This window comes from Quercus suber, unplaced genomic scaffold (assembly GCF_002906115.3).
Source record: "Quercus suber isolate HL8 unplaced genomic scaffold, Cork oak 2.0 scaffold_67, whole genome shotgun sequence".
NCBI lineage: Eukaryota > Viridiplantae > Streptophyta > Magnoliopsida > Fagales > Fagaceae > Quercus > Quercus suber.
The window spans coordinates 743,624-760,066 of NW_027069532.1; the positions used below are offsets into that span (position 1 = coordinate 743,624).

At 35.8% G+C, this 16,443-nt stretch overlaps 1 protein-coding gene across 4 annotated transcripts in view; it reads left to right on the top strand.

Moving 5' to 3' along the window:
* The window catches only part of LOC112028987 (callose synthase 1-like), a 29,060-nt gene extending 18,565 nt beyond the window's left edge, over nt 1-10,495 (top strand). For all 4 annotated transcript variants that reach the window (XM_065772983.1, XM_065772985.1, XM_065772984.1 and 1 more), the window contains exons 25-43: nt 71-231; nt 337-460; nt 549-646; nt 735-867; nt 1,486-1,637; nt 3,024-3,136; nt 3,233-3,358; nt 3,489-3,557; nt 3,653-3,842; nt 3,928-4,087; nt 4,436-4,555; nt 4,677-4,795; nt 4,912-4,995; nt 7,960-8,072; nt 8,166-8,395; nt 8,484-9,278; nt 9,366-9,416; nt 9,561-9,746; nt 9,928-10,495. In XM_065772983.1, coding sequence (XP_065629055.1) covers nt 71-231; nt 337-460; nt 549-646; nt 735-867; nt 1,486-1,637; nt 3,024-3,136; nt 3,233-3,358; nt 3,489-3,557; nt 3,653-3,842; nt 3,928-4,087; nt 4,436-4,555; nt 4,677-4,795; nt 4,912-4,995; nt 7,960-8,072; nt 8,166-8,395; nt 8,484-9,278; nt 9,366-9,416; nt 9,561-9,746; nt 9,928-10,176 — 3,273 coding nt within the window. In that variant the 3' untranslated portion in view covers nt 10,177-10,495. The remainder of the gene's footprint in view (nt 1-70; nt 232-336; nt 461-548; nt 647-734; nt 868-1,485; nt 1,638-3,023; nt 3,137-3,232; nt 3,359-3,488; nt 3,558-3,652; nt 3,843-3,927; nt 4,088-4,435; nt 4,556-4,676; nt 4,796-4,911; nt 4,996-7,959; nt 8,073-8,165; nt 8,396-8,483; nt 9,279-9,365; nt 9,417-9,560; nt 9,747-9,927) is intronic.
* The last annotated feature ends 5,948 nt before the right edge of the window (nt 10,496-16,443 follow it).

Genomic DNA, 16,443 nt, shown 5'->3' on the forward strand with positions numbered 1-16,443 from the left:
TATGAGTTAATTTTATTTGAATAGCTTCACTAAAACCTGTAACTGTATTAAACTTTTACTTGCTGTGTAGATTCCAGTAGCATTGCATATGGCTAAAGACAGCAAGGGAAAAGCCAGTGAGTTGAAAAAGAGATTAAAAAGAGATGATTACATGACTTCCGCAGTTTGCGAGTGCTATGCTTCATTTAAAAAAATAATTAACTCTTTGGTTCTTGGAAAACGTGAAAAAGAGTGAGTTTGTGACTGACTGATATATATCTAATCAAATGCTCAAGGAATATAATTTCATCTGTGCTGATGTATTGTACTATTTCTTTGATGGTTTCCTCTGTCCAGGATTATAAATGAAATTTTCTCGAAGGTTGACTATCATATAGAAAAAGAAGATTTGATAGAGGAATTGAATATGAGTGCCCTCCCTAGCCTCTACGAACAATTTATTAGGCTTATTGAATATTTGGTATTTGTTTTTCCTGATGACCTTCACATTTTTCTTGTGAACCAAAGTTAACAATAAATCATAACTGGATTCTAAATACTTACAACAGTTAGAGAATAAAAAGGAGGACAAGGATCAAGTCGTAATTGTCTTGCTCAACATGCTAGAAATTGTGACCAGAGACATACTGGAAGAAGAGGTTAACAGGTAAATTATTTGGGTGCAACTATCCCCTTCAAGTAGATTAACGTGCTAATATTATTATTATTATCCTTTAGTTATTTTTCCTATGTAGTTTGGCAGAGTCAAGTCATGGTGCCTATTATGGAAAAGATGAGGAGGGAATGAAACCCCTTGATCAACAATATCAATTTTTTGGGGAACTTGGATTTCCTGTTAAACAAGAAACAGAAGCTTGGAAGGAAAAAGTAAGTTATATTTTTAGTGTTAGAAGTGTAGCTCAACACATGAAAGTTACCATGAGTGATTTTACCATTGAATGCCAATACACAATCAGAAAATCAATGAGCTGGTCCTTGCCTACATAATTCCACCAATGGCTTAGGGGAGGGCTAAAGGGGTCATTGCATTCATTAATATTTCAACCCTACTTTATATTCTTTGTTGGAATGAAGTTATACAGTTATACTATTTTGCTTCATAACTCCATTTAACTTGGGGAAGTGTGCTTAGGGTTCATTAATCTACCCTAACATTCATGAATGCTATTTATATGTGGGTAATTACTCTAATTTCATAATATTACAATTTTACCCCTACTACAAACATACTCATAACAGCTCCAAATTAAACTTTTATTTGAAACAAAGATAACTAATAGATAAATCCTTGTTATGTATAAAATGATATGATACATGTTGCAGCATTGCAAAAAAATATTAACTTTGTTCTTGTTCTCTTATTTTAGATAATTAAGTGCATGTAAATTAAAAATATTGTATAAACTAGAAAATTTTCTTTTAATTATCAACTTTGGCACTGCTTCCCAGTTCTGTTCTTGCATAACTCCATTATTGTCTAGACAGATTAAAAGGCTTCATCTATTGCTTACCGTAAAGGAGTCTGCCATGGATGTGCCATCCAACTTGGAAGCTAGAAGGCGTATTTCTTTCTTCTCCAATTCATTGTTTATGGACATGCCTCCTGCACCCAAAGTTCGAAATATGCTTTCTTTCTCGTAAGCTCTCAAAGCATTGAACTTTTCTGACAAAAAATATTGCAGTTTTCCTTGTATACATGAGTTGTAGCCCCTTGGGTTAATGAGTCAGAATCAATTCTTACTTTAAGTCCAGATATGAAAACCGGTTTCACCTTTTTCTCTTTGTTTAAAATACTTCACTGTGAAAATTATCTATCTTTGAATATAGGTTAAGACACAAAACAACAATATCGGTTAGACGTATAGTGGAGAAATATAGTCTTGTAAGGATTTTCAAAAGGATACTGATAGGGTCACAAGAGACCTTATGTGGTGGGTTTGGGAAAAGAAAGGAGTACTATAAACTATATTAAGTTGATTAAGGATACTTATAAAGGAGTTGTAACTAGTGGAGAATAAGTGGAGGAATCACAAGTGAGTTTCCTATCTCTATAGGTTTGCATCAAGGATCATCATTAAGTCCATATCTCTTTGCACTTGTGATGGATGACCTCACTAAATTGATTCAAGAGGAAGTCCCTTGGTGAATCCTTTTTGCAAAGAATATAGTTTTTGTGGATGGAACTATAAGTGGAGTTGATGCCATGTTAAAAATTTAGCAAGATGCTCCAGAATCTTAAAGCTTTCTATTAACTAGGACTAAAACAGAGTACATGGAACGGAAGCTTTATAAAAGTAGAAATATAGACGAAGGGGTGGTAAAACTTGATGACCAAGAGATAATAAAGAGTGAGAGTTTTTGATATCTTGGATCAATACTTCATATGGATGGAGAGATTGAAGAGGCTGTGAAGTATAAGAGTAAGGTAGATGAAGTGGAGAAACACATCAAGAGTATTGTGTGATTGTATAATACCCATTTAGTTAAAGGGAAAATTTTTATAACACTGCTATATGACCAGCTATGCTCTATGGTACTAAATATTGGGTTGTTAAGGAGCAACATATTCATAAAATGATTATATCTAAAGTGAGAATCTTATAAATGATAAGTGAAAATACACGGAAAAATAGTCGTTCCTATTGATGAAAGATGAGAGAGAATCACTAGAGATGGTTTGGTCATGTTCAAAGAAGAGCAATTACTACACTGGTAAAAAAGAGTGAGTTGGTCCAAGTTGAGGGAATTAAAAAAGGTAGAGGAAGACCTAAATTAACATTAGTAGAAGTAATAAAAGGGACTTATCTATTAAGAAAATAACAAAGAATATGACTTTAAATAAAACAGAATGGAGGAAAGAAACACATCTGGCTAACCCTAACTAATCTATTGAGGATCTATAGTCAACCTCAAAAATTTGGGATTAAGGTTTGTTGTTGTTGTTGTTGTTTTAGCAGGTATCTCTTTCACAATAGATCTTATTTTCAGCGTATAATACCTGACATTTGTTTTTTCTTTTGTAGTGTCCTAACTCCTTACTATGCAGAGGATGTTCTTTTCTCCATAAATGACCTAGAAAACCTAATTGAAGAAGATGGAGTTTCCATACTTTTTTATTTGCAAAAGATCTTTCCAGGTTCTCCTCCTCTTTTTGAACTACTTATTCTCTCTTTGACTATCATTTCCGTTAGAAAAACTTATGCGTTCTTCCATAAAATTGTCATTTCTACAGATGAATGGAAAAACTTTCTAGAACGGGTCAAGTGTAAAAATGAAGAAGAACTCAGAGAAAAGGAAGACCTGGAAGAAGAACTGCGTTTATGGGCATCCTATAGAGGCCAGACATTGACCAGAACCGGTATAAGTTCTCTCTCTCCCTCTCTCTCTCTCTCTCTCTCTCTCTCTCTCATATGAAGATGCGTTCTTTTGCCTTTATTTGATAATGACTATTCTCTGCATGCATCATCACCCTACTCTCAACAAATAAGTTCGAGGCATGATGTATTACCGGAAAGCTTTGGAACTTCAGGCCTTTTTGGATATGGCAAAGGATGGAGGTGATTCTGGAAAGTTTGGTTGTCAACTTGTAATTTTATCATCTATTACATGGCGCACCATCTTATTTTTATAAATGTTAATTGCTTTTATTCAGATCTCATGAAGGGCTACAAGGCTGCTGAATTAGAGAGTGAGAAAAACCCAAAGAGTGAAAGGTCATTATGGGCACAATGTCAAGCAATAGCGGATTTGAAGTTTACATATGTGGTGTCATGCCAGCAGTATGGCATTGACAAACGGTCTGGTCATTCTCGTGCCAAAGACATTCTGAAGCTTATGGCAAGGTATTTCTCCCAAATTCAATTCTTCTCATATTTTTGTTTCTCTAAGCGACTGTTAGTTATATATCCTCCTTTTTCCTTCTCTCAGGTACCCATCTCTTCGGGTAGCTTACATTGATGAAGTTGAAGCACCTCGTAAAGATAATTCAAAAAACACAGTTCAGAAGGTCTATTATTCAGTTCTTGTAAAGGCTGCCCCACCAACAAAGCAAATTGATTCTTCTGAGCCAGTTCAAAATTTGGACCAGGTACAAGTCTCATATTATCCTGGAAACTGGGTCAGATGACTCAAGAAATTAAACACTGATGATACTTTTAGACAGACTTTGTGTTTTTCTGGCACAGCTTCCTATATTCACAAGTGATGCATATACTTGTGGTCTGGTTTTAAGAGATTTTGATGATTGACAGATGACTAAACAAAAATTTAGACATTCTGATTTTTATCCTTTCATTTTGCAGTTCTTAGGGTCGTAAAGATTTTATGATTGTTCATTTGAATCCAACCATAGGCATCGTATGCCGAGCATTGTCATATAACTTCTCCCAACTGGGTGTAATGCTTCACAAGTGATTGTTTGGATATTCTACTGCAGGTTATTTATCGGATAAAGCTTCCTGGGCCTGCGATATTAGGTGAGGGTAAGCCAGAAAATCAAAATCATGCCATTATTTTTACACGTGGGGAAGGCTTGCAAACAATAGATATGAATCAGGTACCACAGGAAAACATATATGGTTTTTTTGTATGTGGGTCTATGTATGTGTGCACACTTAGAAATTTTGGGGAAATAGTTTCTTAGGCAAAAGCCAGATTATTAAGTAAACTTTCAACAGGATAATTATATGGAAGAAGCCTTCAAAATGAGGAATTTGCTGCAAGAATTTCTTAAAAAACATGGTGGCGTGAGATTTCCAACCATCCTTGGACTTCGGGAGCATATTTTCACTGGCAGGTAATTTTATTGGCATTGCTAATCTTAAACTGTATTTTGTTTGTAGTGCTGCTGATAAATAAGACTACATTTGTCTGATTTTTGTGTGGTTCATCATGATTTTGTTGTTAGTGCAGTGTTTCATCTCTGGCATGGTTTATGTCAAATCAGGAGAATAGTTTTGTAACTATTGGACAGCGATTGTTAGCTAACCCTCTAAAGTAAGATCTCTCTCTCTCTCTCTCTCTCTCTCTCTCTCTCTCTCTCTCTCTCTCTATATATATATATATATATGCACACACACATACATAATGATGTGTGTATATGTACTTATAATATCTTCAAGTATAATGTTTCAAGAAAATCTTAGATAGTAAAGTCTCTTGCTTATGTATAAGAGGCATAGGACAAAATCCAGCCTACACCATAGTTATGGGTTTAAGGATGGAAGAGAGCTACCTCTCATTTGCGTATCTTATAGGCCCAATGGGCCTCCAGTGGACCCCCAAAAAAATGGAAGTTTCATATTTGTGCAGCAATTGAGGTTCCAAAAAACTTCCATCTCTGTGCCATTTGTGAGAGCAGGGTTTTCTGATCCTATCTATTTTGTCAAGTTAATATTGATAGGCATGAACTGCAAAATGAGTAATCAAGTGTAGATCATGGTTTTAAAAACTGTTATGGTCAAAGAACTGGTAAAGGGACTGGTTACAGGTTTTATGGTCCGACTGGGGTCGAATCGATCAACTGATGTCATAAATAATTTAATTTAAAATATTTAAATAAATTTTATGTGAATTTTTATTTTTCATAAATTATATTAAGAAAATATTTAAAAAATAAAAGATTTTCTTTTTTCTTCATTTTTTTTCCTAATTAATAATTGCTGAAAAAGTATAATTTGCTATTTAAGTTCCACACACACACACACATATATATATATTATAAATAAATAATATATATATTATATATATTTTTTTTTTTTTTTGCTGAATTATATAAATAATAGTTTGATATTTAACTTTCAACTTTTAACTATTTATTAAAAAAAAAAAAAAAAAAAAAAAAAACCGAAAACCAAAGTTCAAAAGGTTAGAATGCTAGACAAGTCATTCATTACCTTTCTTACTTTCATAGCATACTTTCATAGCAATTGTCACACTCACTCACACATTTACTCTTGTTTCTTTTCTTTTCTTTCTTCTTTTTTTTTTTTTTTTTTTTTAATCTATAACCACACATTACCAACTATTCTCAACCTCAAGGCCTCAAATCAGATTTAAACTCCTTTTTAAATTTTACTCCTCAGTTTTCTTTCCACACTTTTTCTGTAATGCAGTAAACTTCGTCTCAGCCGCTCCCTCTCAAATCTCAAGTCTCTCTCTTTCTCAAGATAAGTTTTAGATGGTCTTTCTTTACATTTTATTCTAGTCAAAGCTCAAAGCACAAATTTCTTATACATATCATCCAATAGAAGTATTTCTTTTATTTTATTTTCACCACAAATCTGAAAATTTCCCCAATTTTACTTTAGTGCAAATCTAAGAAGTTTGTTCCATTTTATTTCAGTTTTTCTTCTTATTCTTCTTCAAATTCAAGAACCGGTTTAACTAGCGGTTTCCGATTTTTCCGGTTGAACCAGTGGTTTCCAGTTTTTCTTCTATTTTCAGTTTTTAATGATAACCGGATCGGATTGGTGTCCGGTTCCCGGTTGAACTGGCCGGTCTGGTTCAGTTTGGTATTTAAAATATAGGTGTAGATAGTAGATTTTCCAATAACATATATTGTTATTGCATCAAAAATGAGAAAAATGTACATTCTCACTCAGAGGCATATTGTTATGCCCAAAATTTACTAAGAGGTTTACTTATTTGTCATATTACCTAGTGAGTTTGGTACTTCCAATCATATGCCTACACCAAATAACAAGATTATGAGGAAATAGAGCTCAAAGAGTAATAATTGTTTTATGAGTTTCAAGGGTTTTTTTTTTATTTTGTCCTTTTATCAACTTGTTCCCTTCCCTTCACGTTGCTGGTCCCATCTAAATTTTTGCATTTCATTTATTTTTTTATCCTATTTGTATGAATTTGTTTTTACATATTTTTTTTCATTTGTGAAATTATCTTTAGACTATTATTATTTTTATATGAAAACTTCATTAACTATAAAAGAAAAATAAAATCATTCATAATCTATCAATGTATTTTAAAGCTCAAAATATATAAAAAAGAAAAACAAACATAAAAAAATGAATAAGTAAAGAAGCACAAGTTTTAATTGAAAAGATTGAAAAAGAACATTATTATTGCCTTTGAAGTGATAAAAATGATAAAATAAAAATAAATTTCTAATGCAATAATTTATTCTTCTTTTATTAGCGTAAGCAAAAAATGTAAAGATAGTTATATAATAAATTCTAGAGCTCAATATTGTTTTCATGTTAAACTTTGAATTTTCAAGTGTTTACAAGTTCACAATTTCTTACTCCCATTTTAAGAAAAGTTGATCCCTAGACTAGAACCCTTGACACATCATTTGGGCAGAGGGAACTTGCCATCGTACCAGCATCAAAAAATGAGAATGCTAGAAAAATTATGTGAAGCTTCATAATTTTTTTTTTTTAATTTTTAATTCATCACTAAGATTAAATCCTTTGAAGATGAATTATTTTTTCTTCTTTTATTTAAATTATTGAAATTACAGAGAATTCACAACACACAATTTGAATGTTTCTATACTATATGACCAAATTTCAAATGTTTGGCTTCAAAATTCTCTCTTTTGTTGGCCAATGGCTATCTCCCCTATAAAAAAATTGATACTACCGGGCTTTTCAAAGTTTGAGCCATTTCCTCTTAGTTATGTTAAAATATTCAGTGGTGTTTGAAGATTCCGCACCCAAATCTTACCCCATGTCCTTATGGGAGTTTTTAAGCCTGATACAAGTGACAAGCTACAACTAATAGATGATTCCAAACTATGAAATGTAATGTTTGAAACTATACTATGGCCAGTTACCTTCTTAAGCTTGCATTCTTGTATGAAGCTATAATCTCAATGAAGTTTCTTCACCCAAACTTTACATTTTTTTCCAGTTTCATTTTTCCCACTTGATGTATCCGTCGGTTATTTAATGCTCAAGTCTGATGCACTGAATCTGTAATTTTCTGCTGCTCATTCAGAGTTCGGTTCCACTATGGTCATCCGGATGTGTTTGATAGACTGTTCCACCTTCCTAGAGGGGGTGTCAGCAAAGCTTCCAAAGTCATCAATTTAAGCGAGGACATATTTGCTGGTATTGTCTATCTGGAGAGCTTGTTTCGTATAGACTAAATGATTATGTGAGTTTAGATTGGCCCATTTGTTTACATCTCTCCATGGTATGCAGGTTTCAATTCTACATTACGCGAAGGCAATGTTACTCATCATGAATATATACAAGTTGGTAAGGGGAGGGATGTCGGCCTTCAACAGATCTCAATGTTTGAGGCAAAGATAGCTAATGGAAATGGTGAGCAGACATTGAGTCGTGACATATATAGGCTTGGGCACCGATTTGATTTCTTCCGAATGTTGTCATGTTATTTCACCACAGTTGGATTCTATTTCAGTACCTTGGTATGTATGAGATATAACTTATTTGCCTATGTATATATATTGTATGGTCCCATATAATTATGTGAATAACTTTTTGTGTTTTTGACAGCTGACTGTGCTCACAGTCTATGTGTTCCTCTATGGCCGCCTTTATCTTGTTCTCAGTGGACTTGAAGAGAGTCTGAGCACTCAACGTGGTATTCGAGACAATAAGCCTCTTCAAGTAGCTCTTGCTTCTCAATCTATTGTGCAAATTGGATTTCTGATGTCCTTGCCTATGATGATGGAAATCGGTTTGGAAAGAGGCTTCCGTAGTGCATTAACTGATTTCATATTAATGCAATTACAGTTGGCTCCTGTCTTCTTCACATTTTCTTTGGGAACAAAGACACACTATTATGGAAGGACATTGCTTCATGGGGGTGCACAATATAGAGGCACTGGTCGAGGTTTTGTAGTGGTCCATGCTAAGTTTGCTGAGAACTACAGGCTCTATTCTCGCAGCCATTTTGTTAAGGGCATTGAATTGATGATTCTGCTTATTGTGTACCAAATATTTGGCCAATCATATGGAGGCGGAGTTTCATATGTCTTGATCACTGTTTCAATATGGTTCATGGTGGGGGCATGGCTTTTTGCTCCTTTCCTCTTCAATCCATCAGGCTTTGAGTGGCAAAAGATTGTTGATGACTGGACAGATTGGAATAAATGGATAAGCAACCGTGGAGGGATAGGTGTACTTCCAGAAAAAAGTTGGGAATCTTGGTGGGAAAAGGAACATGATCATCTCCGATATTCTGGGAAGCGTGGTATTATTGTTGAGATATTGTTATCATTGCGCTTTTTCATCTATCAATATGGGCTTGTATATCATTTGAACATTACAAAGAGCAAAAGCTTTCTGGTATATGCTGTGTTTTTCTTCAACATTAAGAAATGTTAATAAACTAGGTGGCTACAATAATTCTAATTAATTTGATCTGGTTAACAGGTTTATGGAGTTTCATGGATTGTGATTGTTGTAGTATTGTTGTTGATGAAGGTATGTAGAAAAAGCCTTCAGACTCATTATTTTCTCTTGTTTGAGAATAATCTCATAGGAAACTCTATCCCTTGATATCACATCATAACAGCAACAAGTTTTAAATTAAATTGTATCATAATATTTTTATTGAACCTTTTGCAGATTGTGTCAGTTGGAAGGCGACGATTAAGTGCAAACTTCCAGCTTGTGTTTCGATTGATCAAGGGTCTAATTGCCCTGACATTCCTTGCTGTTTTCATTACCTTAATAGCAGTTCCTCATATGACGCTTCGGGACATCATAGTGTGCATTCTTGCTTTCATGCCAACGGGATGGGGAATGCTCCAGGTCAGTAAAACATCTTACTATCATAGTAGTCCTTCCATATGTTATTTTATTTACTCTCTTTTGGTCTTTACCTTCCATTTTTTCCACGGTCTATGCAGATGTGGGCTTCAATTGTTGTTATTTGTATTTATCAAACCTAATATTTGCTTCTTTTCTTCCTGCTTTTTCTTTATTATTTTAGATTGCACAAGCTAGTAAGCCACTGATTGAACATAGTGGATTTTGGGGATCAATCAAAGCGCTTGCTCGTGGATATGAAATAATCATGGGCTTGCTTCTGTTCACCCCAGTTGCATTCTTGGCTTGGTTTCCATTTGTGTCTGAATTCCAAACACGAATGCTCTTCAATCAAGCATTCAGCAGAGGTTTACAGATTTCCCGTATTCTTGGTGGAAAGAAGAAGGAGCGCTCTGCCAATAACAAAGAGTAAATGCATTCCCAACAACAGTTCCATTAATTTAATATATCTCTTACTCTTCAGTGTTAATTTTACCCTTGCACATCATATGGAAAAACCATTTTGTTGATGTGTTTGTATAACATGTCCCACTTGATTGGGAGATGTGATCATGTAAATCAATGACTCTTTTTATTAGAAACTTGAGAAGATAGAAAATTAGCAAATTGTAAATTGTGCTAGCTACTCGTTTACGGTTATTGGGCCTTGCAATCAGTTTAAAGTTGACAATGTAAACAGCTTGCATTGCATGTCTTTTTCAGTACCATTCACAGGAAGCCTCTTATTTTGAGTTTTGTAATTTTTAGAATTTTCTAGTATGTGGTTTTATTTCCTTGATTTTAGATATTATTAAGATTTTCTAGTCAAATTCAAATCCTTATTTGGTAATATGTGTGTCGCATTGCATTAAGGGAGAGTTGAAGAGCTTTATGGAGATGTAAAAACTCTTTAGCAAAATTTGTCATCTGTTTTGCATTTTGTTTTGTATTTGTTTTTTGTTTTGTTTTGTTTTTGTTCTTCTTCTTTTCTTTTTCTTTTTCTTTTTTTTTGTGTTTTGGGGGGGGGAGGGGAATAATTTGGTAGTTGGGAGATGGGGAATTTGAAGCTTGAGTTTCTTCATTCAAATATCATGAGATGTCAACTAATTGAACTACAAGACTTTTGAAGGTTTAACATATTGTTAAAGAGCTTTTACCTTAAAAATAGCCTTTAGCTAAGCTAACACCTAGAGCATTGGTAATTTGTTGCCTAAAATAGGGTAAGAGATGAGAATATGGTAACTCGAACTTGTCCACAAATTACTTTATTCACTTATTCTTTCCTAACACATATAGTGAACAGTACAACTAATTTTTCAAAAATCTATTCTAATAACTTACAACTAAATTATAGTTGCAACTTTATTATTTGAGTTAATTAGATATAATAGTTTTTGTTTATGAACTTCTAAAAATCAGATTTACCAAATTTTTATTGTCAATAATTGAATTGGGCTATTTATACGTTCAATAAATCAATTTTAATATATATATATATATAAAAGCAAAGAGCTCATACGAGAAAGTATGAGATTCTGCCATGTGGCGTACTCTATAAAGAAAATTGAAATACCCTTAAGTCATATTAGAGATAAGAATAAATTTAAAAGTGGAGATTCTTTATTTCTTTTGGTTTAATGTTTCAAAACTAATTTTTGTTACATTTTGTATTCAATGTTTTAAGATTACTATTTATTTCATTTGGTTCAATGTTTTAAGACCTTCCATCTCTCTCACACACAAAAAAAAATTTGCATTTCCATTCATCATTTTCACTTTTACTCCTTTATATACACATGTCCATAAGCTTTCATATCATCTTATCTCAAATATACTTAAGAAAAAAATGATGTCATTTAGCTTCAACCTTTCAATGACACCTACATAATTCCAACGTTGTAGTATTATTTGATTGTAACCCGTATGAGTAGGTTATGACCAAGGAAGTGGGCTTGTATTTTTTATTCAATGACGGTAGCTTACTTTTGATGTTGAAGTCAAACATTGTAGATTTTATAAAAGTTATGATTCACTTGAAGTCTTTGGGTGTTTGAGAGTTTGGTTTGGGAAAGTTATATATGTATTTTATTTTAGAACTAAAGAAAAAGAACCATTCTAATTAATTATTTATGAAGTTAGCTTTTTTTTTTTTCTTTTAAATTTTGTGTTAGAATTCATAATTTGTAGGTTTCTTTGTATGTAGCCATAGTGGTAAAAACAAAAATCCATGGTGACTTAAAAGTATTTTTGGCTTTTTTTAAAAGGATACAGAAGTCCAACTAAAATCAATTGAATTTTGATAAATGAATATGTTTTTAGCAAATTTCTCTTTGTTTAATCACGTTCTCTTTGTGTTGATAGTTGCAATTGATTTCCTTAATTCCATTGAGATAATTAATTAAGTGTTTATGATCAAGGTCTCCATAATTGAGAAAGTGTTTGGTAGGTTGCTTAAATTTATGTAATTTTAGGATATAAAAGTATTTAATATTTTGAATTCTTATATGTAAATTTCAAAATCGTTTAATCAGTTTGAAAAATAAAATCTACTTTTAACGGTAAATATTATAATATATTATAATCTTACAATGCTATACAATTTTTTAAAATAAATTATGAATTAAAAAAGAAAAAAGAAAAATCAAGTTTCAAAGTATTTAACAATATTGTGGGCTTGCCGATTGAAAAGTGTTTTTCTTACAATGTTTTTTTTTTTTTTCCCCCCCTCTCTCTCTAGGTTATCCACGAAAACCTTGAGGTGAAACCTAGGCTTGCCATTTGAGGCAAACATCCTTTCTCTGTTTTCCAACAGTAGAACTCGTTTCAATCAACGTTGTCTCCCTCATAACACCAGTCATATGGAGGAGATAATAGACCAATGTGCAGGTCTGAAACTATCAGAAAGGGAAGGGAACAAGGTAGACCATGCACCGACCGTGAAAAAGCATGGATGTGTACTGGCAAGAAAGTTTTGCACGAAGAGAAGAGTGAACCTGGAGTTTGTGGCGAAAGTTCTGAAAACGATATGGAGAACAGAGGATAACTTCGAGGTACACGATATGGGCGATAACAAGGTCATCTTCCAATTTAGTCATAAGGAATATCTCGACAAGGTACTATTGTTGGGCTCGTGGTCCTTTGAGAAGTACCTACTGATTCTCCATAAACTGGACACAGGGGAAGTGGCAACAAAAATGAAGTTCAACAGAGCAACCTTCTGGGTTTAGATCCATGGCCTCCCTACCATGTGTCAAATGAAAGACGCAGGACTTCGAATCGGTGGGACCTTAGGGAAGGTGGAAAGGGTGGACGTGGATGACAATGGATTTCACGTGGGAGGATACATGTGCATCAAGGTGTCAATGGATATTACCATACCTTTATGCCGAGGAAGGCTTGTCCGCCTCGAAGGGCCGTCACCGCAATGGGTGGCCTTTAAATACGAGCGTCTTCCAATATTTTGTTACTAGTGCAGGATGGTCAACCATGATGAGCAAGACTGCATCCAGTGTATTCAGAGTGGAGAAACTCTACGAGCAAAGGAGAAACAGTATGGCCCTTGGTTGCGGGCAACACCGGAACGGCTACAAAAGGCGCAACTTGTCGTTGCAACAAGGGGCAACGGAGGAGGGAAGAAACCGCATGGCACTGAAGCCAACCCAAGCGAGAAAGAGAAGCAGGCAAGCATGGCGGCGACGGTGACAGAGGAGGACCGATACATAGGGTCCAAGACAGCTTATGAGAGTCACGTGAGATGTTATGTGACAATCCCGGCTCTTTTTACGATGCAATCGATATGTCAAATCCCGCAAAATTTGCACTCCACAGCTTTTGAAAAACAACTAAGCGACATAGACGCAGCCATTGCATGTGGGACGTCAATCTCGAAAAAGCCTTTAAGTCCGGATAGGGTGTAGGACTTTTAGGCGGACTTGCAAACTACGGCACAGGGAACGAGGGTCAGCGAAGAAGTGAAGAAGGAGGATAGGCTTGAAAAGTGGGCTGGGCCTAGAGTGGAAGTGGGCCAAATAAGTGGACAGCCTGACTTGACCACTAAACCCACCAATACAACTAACTCCACGGCTTAACAAGTGCTAGAAAATAACTTTGTTATGGGCCCACAGACTTCTAAAGCCTTTGGGGGTGGATAAAAATAAAAATATGAGAGGGCCCACTAAAAAAAAAGGCATAGCAAGATGTAATATGGGCGGAAAGGAGAATAAAGCACGTGGGGCTTGGGATCATGTGCATGGGAAGGAAAAAGAAAATGTTACGTCGATGGAATTGGAAGCAAACGACGTAGGAACAAAAAGGAAGGAACACACACCATTGGAGGAGTTTTTAGTGAACGACGAAACTGGTAAGAAAATGAAACTGGATGGAGAAGTCATGGCTTTGGGAAAAATCATGGCACAATACATGGGATTGGCGTCGGTTGCAGGGCAGCCACACCGGGAGCAATGAGTGTAATATGTTGGAACTGTCGGGGACTTGGGAACCCCTATACAGTGAAAGCTCTCTAAAAGATAGTTTTGGAGGAAGATCCCACCTATAGAAACCAAGTTTATTGTGTTTGAGATGACACTTATTAAGCACAAACTAGACCGACAATAGGGTTTGGTAGTACCTAATGTTCGACATGGAGGGGGGGGGGGGGAGGGGTTAGCACTTCTATGGAAAAGCTCCATGAAAGTGGATGTCCAAACTTTTTCACCCTGACATACCGATGTGATTGTTACTGAAGAAAAGAGTACGAAACAGTGGAGATTCACGAGGTTCTACAGACACCTTGAAACTAATAAGCGTGAGGAGTCTTGGAGATTACTTGAAGAGTTAAGCACTCGAAGCACCCTACCATGGATCTATATTGGTGACTTTAATGAGATAATGCATTCGAGGGGGAAGGAAGGTGGTAATGATCGCCCGATGTGGCAAATGATGAACTTCTGCAAAGCAATCAACCGTTGCAACCTCAAAGACATAAGCTACATAGGGTCGGACTTCACATGGAGTAGGAGACTTGGTTCTCGTGGATGGGTTAGAGAGAGACTTAACAGAGCTTTGGTATCCATAAATTGGGCTAGGACTTTCCCCAAGTGAGGTTGCACCATGTTGCAACTTCCACCTCAGAGCATTGCATGTTGGTGTTGAAGGCTCCTAATGACAGAAAGCAAAGGACCCGAAGAAAGAAGCTTTTCAGGTTTGAATCCATGTGGTTGAGGGATGAGGGGTGTAAGGAGATAGTGTTTGAGGCATGGGACCGTGCAATGATTATGGGAGGATCTCATCTGTTCTCTCAATGTTTTGAGAAGTGTAAAAAGTCTTTGACGGCATGGAATAGGAATACCTTTGGGCATGTAGGCAGGACAATAGCAAGACTTCAGGAAAAGCTTCAAGCCCTGGAAGGCATGTAGAATAACAACTACGTGTTGGATGAGATCCAAGAAACAAAGCTGGAGTTAAATAGAATGCTCTTGGTGGAAGAGGATATATGGCAGCAAAGATTAAGGAATTGTTGGCTAAAGTCGAGAGACTGCAACACTTCATTTTTTCACATTAAGGCTTCTAAAAGACACCAGCAGAACACTATCACAAGGATCATGGATTTGAATAATGTTTGGCAGGAGGATGAGGAAACTGTGGGCAGAACGTTTGTGGAGTATTTTACACAGTTGTTTTCCTTAGCACAGGCTGGTGTCAGTGTAGAGATGATTGAGGCTATCCAGGGCAAGGTGACAGATAGAATGAACAGCATACTCTTGCAAGACTTTCATGCTTAGGAAGTGGAAAAAGCACTGAAGCAGATGCACCCGTTGAAAGCGCCTGGACCGGACAGTATGCCTCCCATTTTTTACTAGCATTTTTGGCCTAATGTGAATGCTATTGTTATAAAAACTGTGTTAGACTTTCTTAACAATGGTGTAGCCCATCGAAAATTCCATGAAACGCACATTGTACTGATTCCTAAAACAAAGAACCTGGAAAGAGTGTTGGATTACAGACCTATAAGTCTTTGCAACGTGGCTTACAAGCTTGCATCCAAGGCAGTGGCCAATCGCCTTAAATTGGTTTTGTAGGACATTATTTATGAAAACCAAAGTGCTTTCGTATCCAAGAGGCTCATCATTGATAATGTCTTCGTGGCTCATGAACTAAGGAATCACATCAACAAGAAAAAGAAAGGTAAAATGGGAAAAATGGCCCTAAAACTAGACATGAGCAAGGCATACGACCGGGTGGAGTGGGGCTGTCTACAACAAATAATGGGGAAACTGGGCTTTCATGACAGGTGGATAAGTTTAGTGATGAGGTGTGTCTCGCCTATTTCTTATGCAGTTCGAATCAACAGTCAGCCATGCGGTCACATTATACTAACTCGTGGGTTGAGGCAAGGGGACCCTTTATCCCCTTACTTATTCCTCATTTGTGCTGATGGGCTGTTTGCGTTGTTGCACAAGGCTGTCCAAAACAAGGCCCTCAAAGGGGTGGCTGCTTCGGTTAGGGGACCCACCATCTCCCATCTATTTTTCACCAACGATAGCTTGATATTCGGAAGGGCCATTGTCAGGGAGGGTGAGGAAATACAATGGGTGCTTAAAGTGTATAAGGAGTCCTCGAGTCAACAACTTAGCAGAAACAAGAAATCTCTCTTCTTTAGCCACAACACAAACCAGGATACAAGGGAGGCAATAAAGGCACT